Genomic DNA, 11,516 nt, shown 5'->3' on the forward strand with positions numbered 1-11,516 from the left:
GGATTTGGAGACAGCCAGCCCAGGAATGCTATTTATTGAATATTTATTGTTGGGATGTCACCATCAGAGAGAAGGGGAAGGGTGACAAAGGAGGGGGTCCTATCCAGCTCGCCTGCAGGAAGACCTGGCTCAGACTACTGTGGGCAGGGACCCCCACCAAGCCGAGCCTAATGGAGCCAGCCAGCTGAGTCCTAACTTTTTTCAATAAAACATTGTGTACTTCTGGGCCTCCTGCTGCCCAGGCTCTGTTTCCCCTGGCGCCAAGGGAAGAAGGCGGAACTGAACCCAGGCCCAGAGCCGGCTCCAGCTCTAAGGCTGTGCCCCTTTCCCCACAGTTTCTGGCCATTGCCATTGGCCAGACTGTCCCTCCCACTAGCCCAGGGGCCCCTCCCACCCCCACTCCAGATAAGGCCAGCCCAAGATTGCTTCACTGGGCAATAGGCACTAGGGCTGGAATGGGGCTGCCCGGCTCCCCATGGCAGTGGGTGCTGCTGCTGCTGGGGCTGCTGCTCCCCCCTGCTGCCCCTTTCTGGCTCCTCAATGTGCTGTTCCCCCCGCAAACCACGCCCAAGGCTGAGCTCAGTAACCACACACGGCCCGTCATCCTCGGTAAGCCCCCGCCAGGCCCCTGATGCACCAGGCAAGACCTTGGGGAGCCTAGGCCTCAGCCCCAGGTAGTAAACCCTGCCAAGGCCCTTCTGCCCCTGCATTAGCTCTGATACCTGCCTCAGTGTTCGGAGGGGCCAAAGGCTTGTCCTGCAGAGAAGTCAACCCCTTCCCCCCACTACACTGTTCCAGTGTCTCCTGAGTTATCTACCTCAGGTGGGTGGAGTGGGGGGCGGGGGTGTGCCTGAGGGCTTGGCCAGGGCATTACAAGCCCTGCCGCTCCTTCCTCAGCCCCCACTCCAATGAGGACAAGATGCTGTACTCAGGAGAGCAGGAGAGGCCCATCAAGGCCTGCCTCCTATTCCTAGGCCCAGCCCCCACCGCCCCATACCTGTTTGTTCTCACCTTGGACTTTGGTGGTAATGGAAAGCCAGGCTAGGTGTTTGCATTGCGAGGGCAGAGGTTAGTGGCCCTGGCCTCTGCACTTTTCCTGCCTGAGGGGAGCCTGGGCTTTGCACTGCTCAGGGGACAGGGTGGGTATGGGGACGTGATTAGAAAGAGTGTGTCCTTAATCTCTGGGAGTTGCGGGGGGATGAAGGCTGGTTACTGCAGGGTATGTGTGTGGGGGGGGGTTGTTAGGCTGGGGTGGGGATCATGGGGGAAATCCAAGGAATCTAGAGTGAAGGCTAGTGCCCGCAGTGCCTGGCTGCATGGGGAATCAGCTGGAAGCCAAGCTGGATAAACCAGATGTGGTGAACTGGATGTGCTACCGCAAGACAGAGGACTTCTTCACCATCTGGCTGGATCTCAATATGTTCCTACCCCTTGGAGTAGACTGCTGGATCGATAACACCAGGTATCTGCCATCCCTTCTGCTCCAGCTCCCTCACCCTGCCCCTTGGTTGCTGACCTGCTGAATGGCTCATTGCCCCCAGGGTTGTCTACAACCGCAGCTCTGGGCGTGTGTCCAATGCCCCTGGTGTACAGATCCGTGTCCCCGGCTTTGGGAGGACCTACTCTGTTGAGTACTTGGACAAAAACAAGCTGGCAGGTGTGTGTACTGGGGGAAAGGGTGGGACTCCAGGCTGTGGTGGGCCTGCAGGAGCCATGGCCAGAGCCCCAGTGTTGCTGCCTCCCCAACAGGTTACATGAACACCCTGGTGCAGAATCTGGTCAACAATGGCTATGTGAGGGATGAGACGGTGCGGGCCGCCCCCTATGACTGGCGGCTGGAACCCAGTAGGTGTCTCTAAAGATGATGGGCTCATGGTAGGGCAGGTGGCCCCTAACCCCCAGTGCCCTGTCTCCATTCACACCCTTCTCCCTCCACAGGCCAGCAGGAGGAGTACCACCAGAAGCTCTCTGGGCTGGTAGAAGAGATGCATGCTATTTATGGAAAGCCTGTCTTCCTCATTGGGCACAGCCTTGGCTGCCTGCAGCTGCTCTATTTCTTGCTGCGCCAACCCCAGTCTTGGAAGGATCGCTTCATTGATGGCTTTATCTCTCTTGGGGCTCCCTGGGGTGGCTCCGTCAAGCCCATGCTGGTCTTGGCCTCAGGTGAGAGGGCCTCTGGTCACCTGCATCCTTTGGGGGGATGGAGGGGTGGAATGAAGCTGACCGTGGACCTGCCCTCACTCCTGCTTCTGCTCACAATGCCAGGCTAAGGATATTGTCTACAACCCTGGGGCATGGCCCTGGTCATTGGCCCCCCCAAGAGCAGTGATCCTGCCTGGAAATTAGAGTGGCCTCTGCCAGAAACTTAGTGTTGACAAAGGGAAAGTTTAACAGAAAATGAACCCAAGCAATCTGACTCACTGTCACAGGTTTGTTCCTGTGGCCTCAGGTCCTGCCCACCTAGTTTTCAGCTGCCTTCTGCTTCCAGGAACCCCTTTGCCCAGGGATCTGCCCTACTGAAGACAGATTTGCTAAAGCCAGGGCCGGACCCTAGGAGCCCCTCCTGGAGGAGTGGCACAGCTACCACCTGTTGAGCACACACAGTCTGCTGGGCCCAGCCAAACTTGGTCTTCCCTGTAGGGGCTCACAGTCAGGTGAGGGAGACCGTCCTCAGACTACATCAGTTAGTATCAAATACAGACAGGGTCTCATTTCAGCCTTCTCAGAACACAGTTCTGACCCCTGTGCAGCATAGACTACAGGGCCAGCAGAAATGCCTGAGAACTGCCAGCATCATCCCTACCTCCACCTTTCGCACATACACATCCATCATCAGGAAAACCCTCTCTGCCCTCCTTTGAGCCCTACAGCTCTCAGAGGTATCAGGGCTTCTCATTTAATAAGCATACATTAAGCACCTCCTGAATGCTGCTAGGCTTGTTCTGGACTAACTTGGACTCTAGTCTGGCTTGGCGTCAATGTTTGGATTTCGGTGGGACAAAATTGAGCATCCAGCTGAGCTTGGGCTGGGAAGCAAGTTGTGGGCCAGGGGCAGCCAGGCCTGGCTCCCTGCCTACTTTGCTCCATGTCCACAGGTGACAACCAGGGCATCCCAATCATGTCCAGCATCAGGCTAAAACAGAAGCAGCGCACAACAACAACGTCCCCCTGGATGTTTCCCGCCAACCGGGTATGGCCTGAGGACCATGTGTTCATTTCCACACCCAGCTTCAACTACACAGGCCGTGACTTTCAGCGCTTCTTTGCAGACCTATACTTTGAGGAAGGCTGGTACATGTGGCTACAGTCGCGTGACCTGCTGGCAGGACTCCCAGCACCTGGTGTAGAAGTATACTGTCTATATGGCGTGGGTCTGCCCACACCCCACACCTACATCTTTGACCATGGCTTCCCCTATACAGACCCTGTGGGTGTGCTCTCTGAGGACGGCGATGACACTGTGGCCACACGCAGCAGTGAGCTCTGTGCCCAATGGAAAGGCCTCCAGCCACAGCCTGTGCACCTGCTGCCTCTGCACAGGATAGAGCACCTCAACATGGTCTTCAGCAACCAGACACTGGAGCACATCAATGCCATCCTGCTGGGTACCTACCGAAGTAGCACCTCTGTACCCACAGCTGCCAGCCCAGGGCCCCTGCCCCCTGAATAAAGATCACCCTTTGCTGCTATAAGCCTTGATATGTGTGTAGTGGGTTGAGGGGGAGGTATTAGAGTTTATACACCAGGATTCATTCAGCAGCAGCTGCAGGCCCGGTGCTTTGTGGAGAATAGGGCAAGAGGGGCTTTGCTAAAACCTAGGATTGAACTAGCCACCCACCTTGAGATGTACAGCTTCCTAGTCTCCTGCATGAACTATTAAGGCAGCCTGTCTTTGTGCCTGCCTCTCTGGGCGTGGGAACTGGGGGCAGTTGCACACACAGCTGTCGGATGGGGGCACATGGAGCCAAGGGTTTGGGATGGGTAAGATCTGAGCTGTTCCAGCTTTCAAAAGGGCAGGCTAGACCCCACCTCTAGCTAGGGCCTTTTGGATGCAGGTGGGTGACAGAAGTACAAGAGATTAGAATCTGGGGGAGTGACAGCCACTAATCAATCATTTCACTAATGATGGTTTAAATAGTGAAATTATTTCTCTAATGAAGGTAAGTAGTCTGAGATAAAAGTTTAGGGAGCACAGGGGGCTGAGGACTGTAGGCTTCCTAGAGGAGGCATTGCCTCTGCTGAGACAAGAGGGATGAGAAGGGTGAAGCGAGCCACTATAAAGACGAGTTTGAGCCTAAGAGCAGTGTGCAGGTGCTGAAGGGTTTAATTAGGAGTGTACCAGATTTCATCTCCGAAAGGTAGAGCTGTAGTGAAGGTGGGCCAGGAAGTATGGGGAAGGCAGGGAGGACAGTGTAGTAGCCAGAAGAGGATGCTAGCTGAGACTAAGGCAGTAGTTAGGTGAAAGATGTGGATAAAGGGTCGTTTGGGAGGTGAATTAAGGCTTGGCCATGGGTAGAGCCCAGCGTACCTCCAGGCCACTAGATGGGCAGCCACCGGGCCCCTCTTGAGAGAGGAAAAAGAACCGCCTGAGATAGGGAAGATGAAAGGACCAGCAGTGTCGCCATCACCATGCAGAGGATTGAGCCTCTGTGTTGAGGTTTCTGGGTAGAAAGCGAATGAAAGACAAGCAGGAGGTAAAGGGACAAAAAACAGGCAGAAGTTGGGTGAAGGAGAGTGACAAAGGACAAAAACGTCATGCCTGATGCTGTTGGGAGGACTGTAATAATGCAGACTGAGACCTGGCAAAAAGGTCCAACAGCCTTAGTATGTTGGGACTTGAGGTTAGAGATGGGATCAGAGGCAGAAAGAGGAGCTCAGACTGGAAGGGGGAGGAGGAGCTTAACAATGGCCAGAAGGAAGGAATTTGTCCCTTTGTGCAGAAAACCTAGGAGCAGCCTGGAGAGCTAGGCTAGGTACTTCACCCTCTTCCCAAACTGCTTAGGACCAGAGGTGAAAGTGAAAGAGGAGATGCAAAACAGGCCAGCGTCCTCTAAAGGTGAAAGCGAAAGCAGGAAGCATTAGACTTGGAGCCCTGCAGAGAATAGGCTTCCGCTTTTCTAGCTCTGCTGGTCCCACTCCTCTAGCCATTGACCCCCAATCCCTGGACTCCCCTGTCCCAAGATGCTGCAAACAAAGCTAGAGCCCCGAGGGGGCTTCTCCTTCGAGAACTGCCAGAGGTGAGGTGGGGCGTGGTTGGTCCCAAGCTGCCCATGCTCCCTGTAAGGCGTTCCGGGAGCGGGAGTCCCAAGGGCCTTTATTGCTGGTGGCGGAGGGCGAGACAGGGGCGGCCGGAGATTGCCTGTCGTGGGCGACTTGGGTTCCCAGGTTTACTCCGGGAGGTGAGGGAGACTGGGACGGAATTGGGGAATGTGAAGGGGGTCCCAGAAGAACCGAAGCATGGGCCACTCCCTTCCGTTTCCAGAAACGCATCCTTGGAACGCGCCCTCCCGGGGCTCCGGGTCCCTCATGCACGCAAGACCGGGACCACCATCGCGGGCCTTGTGTTCCGAGTGAGCATGGGGTTGGGACTGGGAGGCTTAGAGAGGCAGCTGGGGATCTGGGAGGCACTAAGCCAACAGCCCCTTTCCTCCCTCCTCAGGACGGGGTCATCCTGGGCGCAGATAAGCGGGCCACTAATGATTCAGTTGTGGCAGACAAGAACTGCGACAAGATCCACTTCATCGCGCCCAAAATCTAGTGAGAATTCCCGGCCCCGTTCTCCCCTCGTTCCCATCCCCCGTCCCCACACATCCTAACCCTGTCCACACCAACCCTCCCTTCGCCCTCAGCTGCTGTGGGGCTGGAGTAGCCGCGGACACCCAGATGACCACGCAGATGGCGGCGTCCAACATGGAGCTACACGCGCTGTCCACTGGCCGCGAGCCCCGCGTGGCCACTGTCACCCGCATTCTGCGCCAGACGCTCTTCCGGTGCTGGGGCAAGGCTAAGGCGACCCTGGGGAGGGGCCATTGCGAGGTGGGCGGGGTTGAGGAGGTGGGCGGGGGGGGTAATGGGCGGGGCTGCAAGGTCCCAGGATACGGAAGAGGCTGGCCTGTGGAGTCAGGCAAAAGGATGGAGCGAAGTCAGTCCAGAGGCTCCGCATCAAGGGAAGGGGCGGGGCTCGGATCCTGGAGCAGCTTTGTGGGCAGTGGGGCCTGGGTCCCGGTGTGTGGGAATAACCGCGCGCGCACTCCTTGCTAAGGTACCGGGGCCACGTCGGTGCGTCGCTGGTCGTGGGCGGCATAGACCCAACAGGACCGCAGCTCTACAGTGTGCACCCTCACGGCTCCTACAGTCGTCTGCTTTTCACGGCCCTGGGTGAGCGGCTCTGCCGGGTCCTCACGAACCCCACCCCTGCGACCCTGGCCTCACGTTTGCCGCCCTGGTTTACCTTAGATGCCCCTTCTGCCCGCAGGCTCTGGCCAGGACGCGGCCCTGGCGGTGCTGGAGGACCGGTTTCAGCCAAACATGACGGTGAGCGACACCTGACCCCCACTACGCGGTCGTTGGTGGGAAGTGCACCCGGGAGCTAGGGGAGCGCAGAGGGACCCTGGCCTGGTCTGGAGGTCGGGGAAGGCTTCTCAGAGGTGACGACTGAGTGGAGACAATAGGGACCAGTGAGGGTAGAGGAGTGCTATTTTCCAAAAGACCACCTTCAGTGCCAAAGTTTTGGACTGCCAGGAGAAGTCAAAGCTCAGAGAGGACCGTTTGGAGCTGAGGGAGGAAACAGCAGGTGGGGTTTGGAGTCTGGATTTTGTTTGGGTTGGGATGGAAGTAGATGACGTATGTTTCAGGTGCCTAAGACCCTGAAAGAGAAAGGCAGTAACCTGGTGGATTAGGGGCCAAGACCACATTGGTTGGGTGGATAGGCCACTGGAATCAGAGCCATGTGTGAAAGTGACCCAGAGAAGTTTGTGAAAGTGACTCAGTGGGCAGTGGAAACAATGCGGTCTCTGGAGACAGAGGCAGACACCAGGGAAGGGGAGCTTGGGGTGGAGATATGGGTGCAGGGGGAGAGAGGAGTTTGGGTGTGAGCAAATGGTTAAGTCATCTGAGCTTAAAGATTAATAAAGTCCCCAGGCTGTATCCCAAGTGTGATACCAGAACAGTCTCTCAGACCTCATACACACATCACCACAGCTGGAGGCCGCACAGGAGCTGCTGGTGGAAGCCATCACTGCAGGAATCCTGGGTGACTTAGGCTCCGGGGGCAGTGTTGATGCATGTGTGATCACAGCGACCGGCGCCAAGATGCTTCGAAAACTGAGCTCGCCCACAAAGCCCATCGAGAGGTGGGAGCAAGGGAGAAGGGGGACCACAGGGAGGATGGGCTGTAGCAGGGAAGGTTGGGGGCTGTAAGAGAACAGGCCACATGATGGGCCCATATTGAGAAGCCATTTTTCCTCCATCCCAGGCCCAGCCAGTACCTCTATGCCCCTGGGACTACAGCTGTCCTGTCAGAGACAGTGGTGCCACTGTCCCTGGAACTGGTGGAGGAAACCGTGCAGACCATGGAGATGGAGTGAAGTAGGCTGAGGCTTAGAGCTTGGAACAATGGGGAATAAACACAGAAAATACAAACACCTGAACAGATGGCTATGTTGTTCTTGGGTAGAGGATGTGAGCAGCTAGCAGGGCTCTGTGGCTAAGGTATCCCTGCAGAGGCCACTCCCTCCTACGGCTCCAGTGTCTGATCTAAGAGGTGCCCTTCACCCATCACCATAGGCATCTACCGCCCTCCAGAACCTCAGCCCTGGCAAGCACTGAAGGCTCAAGGTGGAAAGCCCCCTCCCGACTCTACACCATAGAGGTCCCCCTACCACACCTTGCTCTTGCCCTCTAGTCCACTGGGGACTGTTGTAAAACCTGAAAGGCCCCAGGTACTGCCCCCACTTAGAGCCTTTGCCTCACTCATCAGTAGCCCAGGACAAAGCCCGTATCTCTCAGTCAAGCCCCCTTCCCCACCAGATGCCACTGAGGGCTGACAGAGGAGCTGCTCCCCGATTCCAATGGCAAGTTCTCAGAGCACTCAATTCCTGTTACACCTTTAGCTGTGAAACCCCTCCAATAACCAGGCAAACCTGAGGTGCTAACATGAAGCTGGGCTGTGAGTAGGGGGATTCACTCCCAAGTTTTCTGGGCTGACAGGGGTTACATGTGGGGACATGACACATTTATCCAACAAATCTTTGCTGGGCTCTTACTGAGTGCCAAGCCCAGGTGCTGGTAGCAGCATCCTGCCCTCAGAATGGCTGAGCTCCACTGGAGCTTTGCAACTGCCCAACCTCTGAGGAGGGTCTACTCTAGGCTGGAAATCTCTGGGCCCCTGATTATGCTTTTCTCCCAAAGCATTTTATTAGGAGTATTTTAAAACGTAAAACTTGAAGAATTGTACACTAACACCTATTATCCACCCCAGACTTTACAATTAGTATTTTGTTAGATCTGCTTTATCACATATCTATTCATCCCTCTACTCAACCATTAACTCGTTTTTTTTAACTGATGTGTTCTTGAAGTAATTAAAACCCGCACACCCCTAGGAGGCCAGCCAACTTACCCATTGCGACTTTGCACACAGGACCTCTTCTCTCCCTTGATTCAAGCTCGACAGCACAGAGGCAGTAGACACCAGGGGCTTGCCTACATGATCCCCAAGGCGTGGAGGTTAGAGATTCGATGACTGTCACCCTTCTACTAGCATCCTCTGTACAAGGTTGGGCAGTCACTGAGGGGGCATACGTTGCCCTCCTGTGCACCAGTCCCCTCCCAGGCATAATGTCATTAGAGTGCAGTCATCAGAGCCAGACAGATGAAGGTCTGGGTCCAACCACACCATGTGCTGTTGGGAGAGGCACCATCTGTGTGAGCAAACTGTGACTCCTAAAATGAGGAATCATTAAAATAATACCTATTAGGATTCACAACCTGCTAGAACTGTCCTGGCCACATCACCCTGGCCCTCCACAGTAGAACTGGTACAGTTGGACATTCCCTCCACCAGTCAGGAACACCCCTGGGTACTGAGCAGGCTTCTCTAAGTCTGGTGGCCTTGAAAGGCCTGGGAGACTTCCCTGATCCAGGCCACCAGGCGGTCACCATAGACCTAATTTAACCATAAGTCCTTAGGACCCAGTGCTCAGCACTTGAGATGTAAAGTGGTTCAGGTAGTCAATCAGAGGCCAGGTTTTAGGGGGTGGAGGAGCTGAGAAGCTCACAGCTGGGCTCTTTCTGATAGTCCAGGCTTGTATTGAGGACCTTGGCCTAGAGAGACCCTGTTCTAGAATAGAGCGTGGGACAGGGCTGTGCCCATACAGCTGGCCTGGCCTCATGCCTGGGACTTTAGCCCAAGGACAAGGAGACCCATAAAGCCAGGCCCAGTTCTCAGCCTCATGCCTGCCACAATGATGCTGCTCAGCCTGACCCTTACCCTGATCCTGCTCGGCTCCTCCTGGGGTGAGTAAACCTGGACCTGCCCCGGCTCCAGCCCAGGCTTCCTGCCCAAGGGCTCAGGGAGAGGGCCAGGCAGGCTGGAAGGGAAGCAGGTGGACAGAGTGGATAAAGGAAAAAGGATGTTCCAAGGCTGTGATGAAGCAAGAGGTGGACAGGAGCTTGGGGCAGGCCCAGGAGCCAGGGAAGGTTTAGAAACCTGAGAAGTGAAAATTGGACATGTAGTTTAGGAAGAGCCTTCTGGCTGCATGAAGGACCATGGAGAGGGTAGAGAGGCCAACAGATTATCCCAGGAGTCAGGAAGACAAGTGGCCTGGACTGGAGGATGGGGATGGAGTTGAGGAACAGTGGGGAATAGATTGGAGATGGAGAGCGAACATTTGGGGGCTGGTTAGATGGGAATAACCAAAAATGTACAGGGGCCCAGGAGCTCAGGGTAAGAAGGGGTAGTGATGGGCCCTCTCGATTTAGACCCCTCTGGGGTGCAGAGCTGGAGGCATCTGGAAGGAGGAGGGGGAAAGAGGTTGGCTGGGGTGTGGGAAGCAGGTCCTCACTAGCCCAATGGCCAGGCTGCGGCATTCCTGCCATCAAACCCGCACTGAGCTTCAACCAGAGAATTGTCAACGGGGAGAATGCAGTGCCAGGCTCCTGGCCCTGGCAGGTGTCCCTGCAGGTACATGCACCCTGGGGGTGGGGGCAGGGTCCCAGGTGCTTCATGCCTAGGCAAACCCTGAGTTCCCCCTCCCACTTCTGACCCCTGAACCCAGGACAAGAGCGGCTTCCACTTCTGCGGTGGTTCCCTCATCAGCCCATCCTGGGTGGTAACTGCTGCGCACTGCAATGTCGTGTGAGTGCTTCCACTCCACCTGCCCCATCCCAACCCTCCTCTCCCCACTTCCTTTCTCTAGACGCCCCTCTCTTGTTGCTCTGCCCTCCCTGTGGCTGTTTAACCCCATTCTCATTGCAGCCCTGGCCGTCACTTTGTCATCCTGGGCGAGTATGACCGATCATCCAGCTCTGAGCCTTTGCAAGTTATGTCCATCTCACGGGTTAGTACCTGAGCTGCAGACATAAGAAAGAAGAGTGGGCAGTACCAGTGGGTGGGCTCTTGGGGTGGGGAGTTAAGGGTATGCCCTGGCTTAGCCCTCTCAGCACCTATGAACCTTGGGGACCTGTGCTCACCTCTTCTACATGGCCCTGCTTGGCTCCACAGGCCATCACACATCCATACTGGAACCCCACCACCTTCAACAATGACTTGACACTACTGAAGCTTGCCTCTCCAGCCAAGTACACAACACGCATCTCACCAGTTTGCCTGGCTTCCCCAAATGAAGTGTTGCCTACAGGCCTCACGTGTGTCACCACTGGCTGGGGCCGCCTCAGTGGCACAAGTAGGAACTTGGGCCAAAGATCTAGGTGGGAGAACTAGGGTGGGGACAAGTCATCTGGGACCTAACCACCCCCTTCTGGCACAGGCAATGTGACCCCAGCACGCCTGCAGCAGGTGGCCCTGCCCCTGGTCACTGTGAGACAGTGCCAGCAGTATTGGGGCTCACGTATCACCGACTCCATGATCTGTGCAGGTGGCTCAGGGGCCTCCTCGTGTCAGGTGAGCACCAACACCCTGTCCTGTCCTCTGGTACCCTGCCCCCATGCCCCTATACTGACTTCTCCCCTCTCCTTCCCTCAGGGTGACTCCGGAGGCCCTCTTGTCTGCCAGAAGGGGAACACGTGGGTGCTTACAGGCATTGTCTCCTGGGGCACCAGCAACTGCAATGTGCGTGCACCTGCCATGTACACTCGGGTGAGCAAGTTCAGCACCTGGATCAACCAGGTCATAGCCCAAAGCTGAGCCTACCCACAAGCCACTCCCCTCTTAATCCAATAAAGACCCCGGACTCTGTCCTCTTGTGTCATCTTGTCTGTCCTCCTGGCTCAGGGGGTGTCTATCCCTACATGGACTTTGTCTTCTGGCATGGCAGGTGTTCAGGAGTCAGGATCTC

The 11,516-nt window shown here is 56.0% G+C and overlaps 3 protein-coding genes across 3 annotated transcripts; all 3 read left to right on the plus strand.

Annotated features, from left to right (window-relative positions):
• Window positions 1–455: 455 nt before the first annotated feature.
• On the plus strand, window positions 456–3,686 carry LCAT (lecithin-cholesterol acyltransferase). The gene is made up of 6 exons (XM_016200752.2): window positions 456–609; window positions 1,306–1,462; window positions 1,542–1,657; window positions 1,750–1,845; window positions 1,939–2,163; window positions 3,096–3,686. Exons 1-6 carry the CDS (start codon window positions 456–458, stop codon window positions 3,668–3,670), a joined length of 1,323 nt encoding a protein of 440 aa, XP_016056238.1. The 3' UTR covers window positions 3,671–3,686.
• A 1,188-nt stretch (window positions 3,687–4,874) lies between these two features.
• PSMB10 (proteasome 20S subunit beta 10) lies at window positions 4,875–7,590 on the plus strand. The gene is made up of 8 exons (XM_016200746.2): window positions 4,875–5,237; window positions 5,483–5,570; window positions 5,660–5,757; window positions 5,850–5,990; window positions 6,263–6,378; window positions 6,476–6,534; window positions 7,201–7,352; window positions 7,475–7,590. Exons 1-8 carry the CDS (start codon window positions 5,182–5,184, stop codon window positions 7,584–7,586), a joined length of 822 nt encoding a protein of 273 aa, XP_016056232.2. The 5' UTR covers window positions 4,875–5,181; the 3' UTR covers window positions 7,587–7,590.
• Window positions 7,591–9,445: 1,855 nt separating this feature from the next.
• Window positions 9,446–11,500, plus strand: CTRL (chymotrypsin like). The gene is made up of 7 exons (XM_016200747.2): window positions 9,446–9,516; window positions 10,080–10,183; window positions 10,278–10,357; window positions 10,478–10,559; window positions 10,724–10,904; window positions 10,989–11,122; window positions 11,204–11,500. Exons 1-7 carry the CDS (start codon window positions 9,453–9,455, stop codon window positions 11,363–11,365), a joined length of 807 nt encoding a protein of 268 aa, XP_016056233.1. The 5' UTR covers window positions 9,446–9,452; the 3' UTR covers window positions 11,366–11,500.
• The last annotated feature ends 16 nt before the right edge of the window (window positions 11,501–11,516 follow it).

Source organism: Miniopterus natalensis, chromosome 18 (genome assembly GCF_054644295.1).
Source record: "Miniopterus natalensis isolate mMinNat1 chromosome 18, mMinNat1.hap1, whole genome shotgun sequence".
Classification (NCBI taxonomy): Eukaryota; Metazoa; Chordata; class Mammalia; order Chiroptera; family Miniopteridae; genus Miniopterus; species Miniopterus natalensis.

What these genes read in the sequence shown, in the direction of transcription:
- CTRL (XM_016200747.2), top strand. Translation starts at nt 9,453, where the DNA reads ATGCCTGCCACAATGATGCTGCTCAGCCTGACCCTTACCCTGATCCTG. An exon ending in GCTGCGCACTGCAATGTCGT is followed by an intron (nt 10,358 to 10,477) that starts GTGAGTGCTTCC and finishes TTCTCATTGCAG; the next exon opens with CCCTGGCCGTCACTTTGTCA. An exon ending in AAGTTATGTCCATCTCACGG is followed by an intron (nt 10,560 to 10,723) that starts GTTAGTACCTGA and finishes TTGGCTCCACAG; the next exon opens with GCCATCACACATCCATACTG.
- LCAT (XM_016200752.2), top strand. Translation starts at nt 456, where the DNA reads ATGGGGCTGCCCGGCTCCCCATGGCAGTGGGTGCTGCTGCTGCTGGGG. An exon ending in GGACAAAAACAAGCTGGCAG is followed by an intron (nt 1,658 to 1,749) that starts GTGTGTGTACTG and finishes CCTCCCCAACAG; the next exon opens with GTTACATGAACACCCTGGTG. An exon ending in CATGCTGGTCTTGGCCTCAG is followed by an intron (nt 2,164 to 3,095) that starts GTGAGAGGGCCT and finishes CCATGTCCACAG; the next exon opens with GTGACAACCAGGGCATCCCA.
- PSMB10 (XM_016200746.2), top strand. Translation starts at nt 5,182, where the DNA reads ATGCTGCAAACAAAGCTAGAGCCCCGAGGGGGCTTCTCCTTCGAGAAC. An exon ending in TCGCGGGCCTTGTGTTCCGA is followed by an intron (nt 5,571 to 5,659) that starts GTGAGCATGGGG and finishes CTCCCTCCTCAG; the next exon opens with GACGGGGTCATCCTGGGCGC. An exon ending in TCTGCTTTTCACGGCCCTGG is followed by an intron (nt 6,379 to 6,475) that starts GTGAGCGGCTCT and finishes TTCTGCCCGCAG; the next exon opens with GCTCTGGCCAGGACGCGGCC.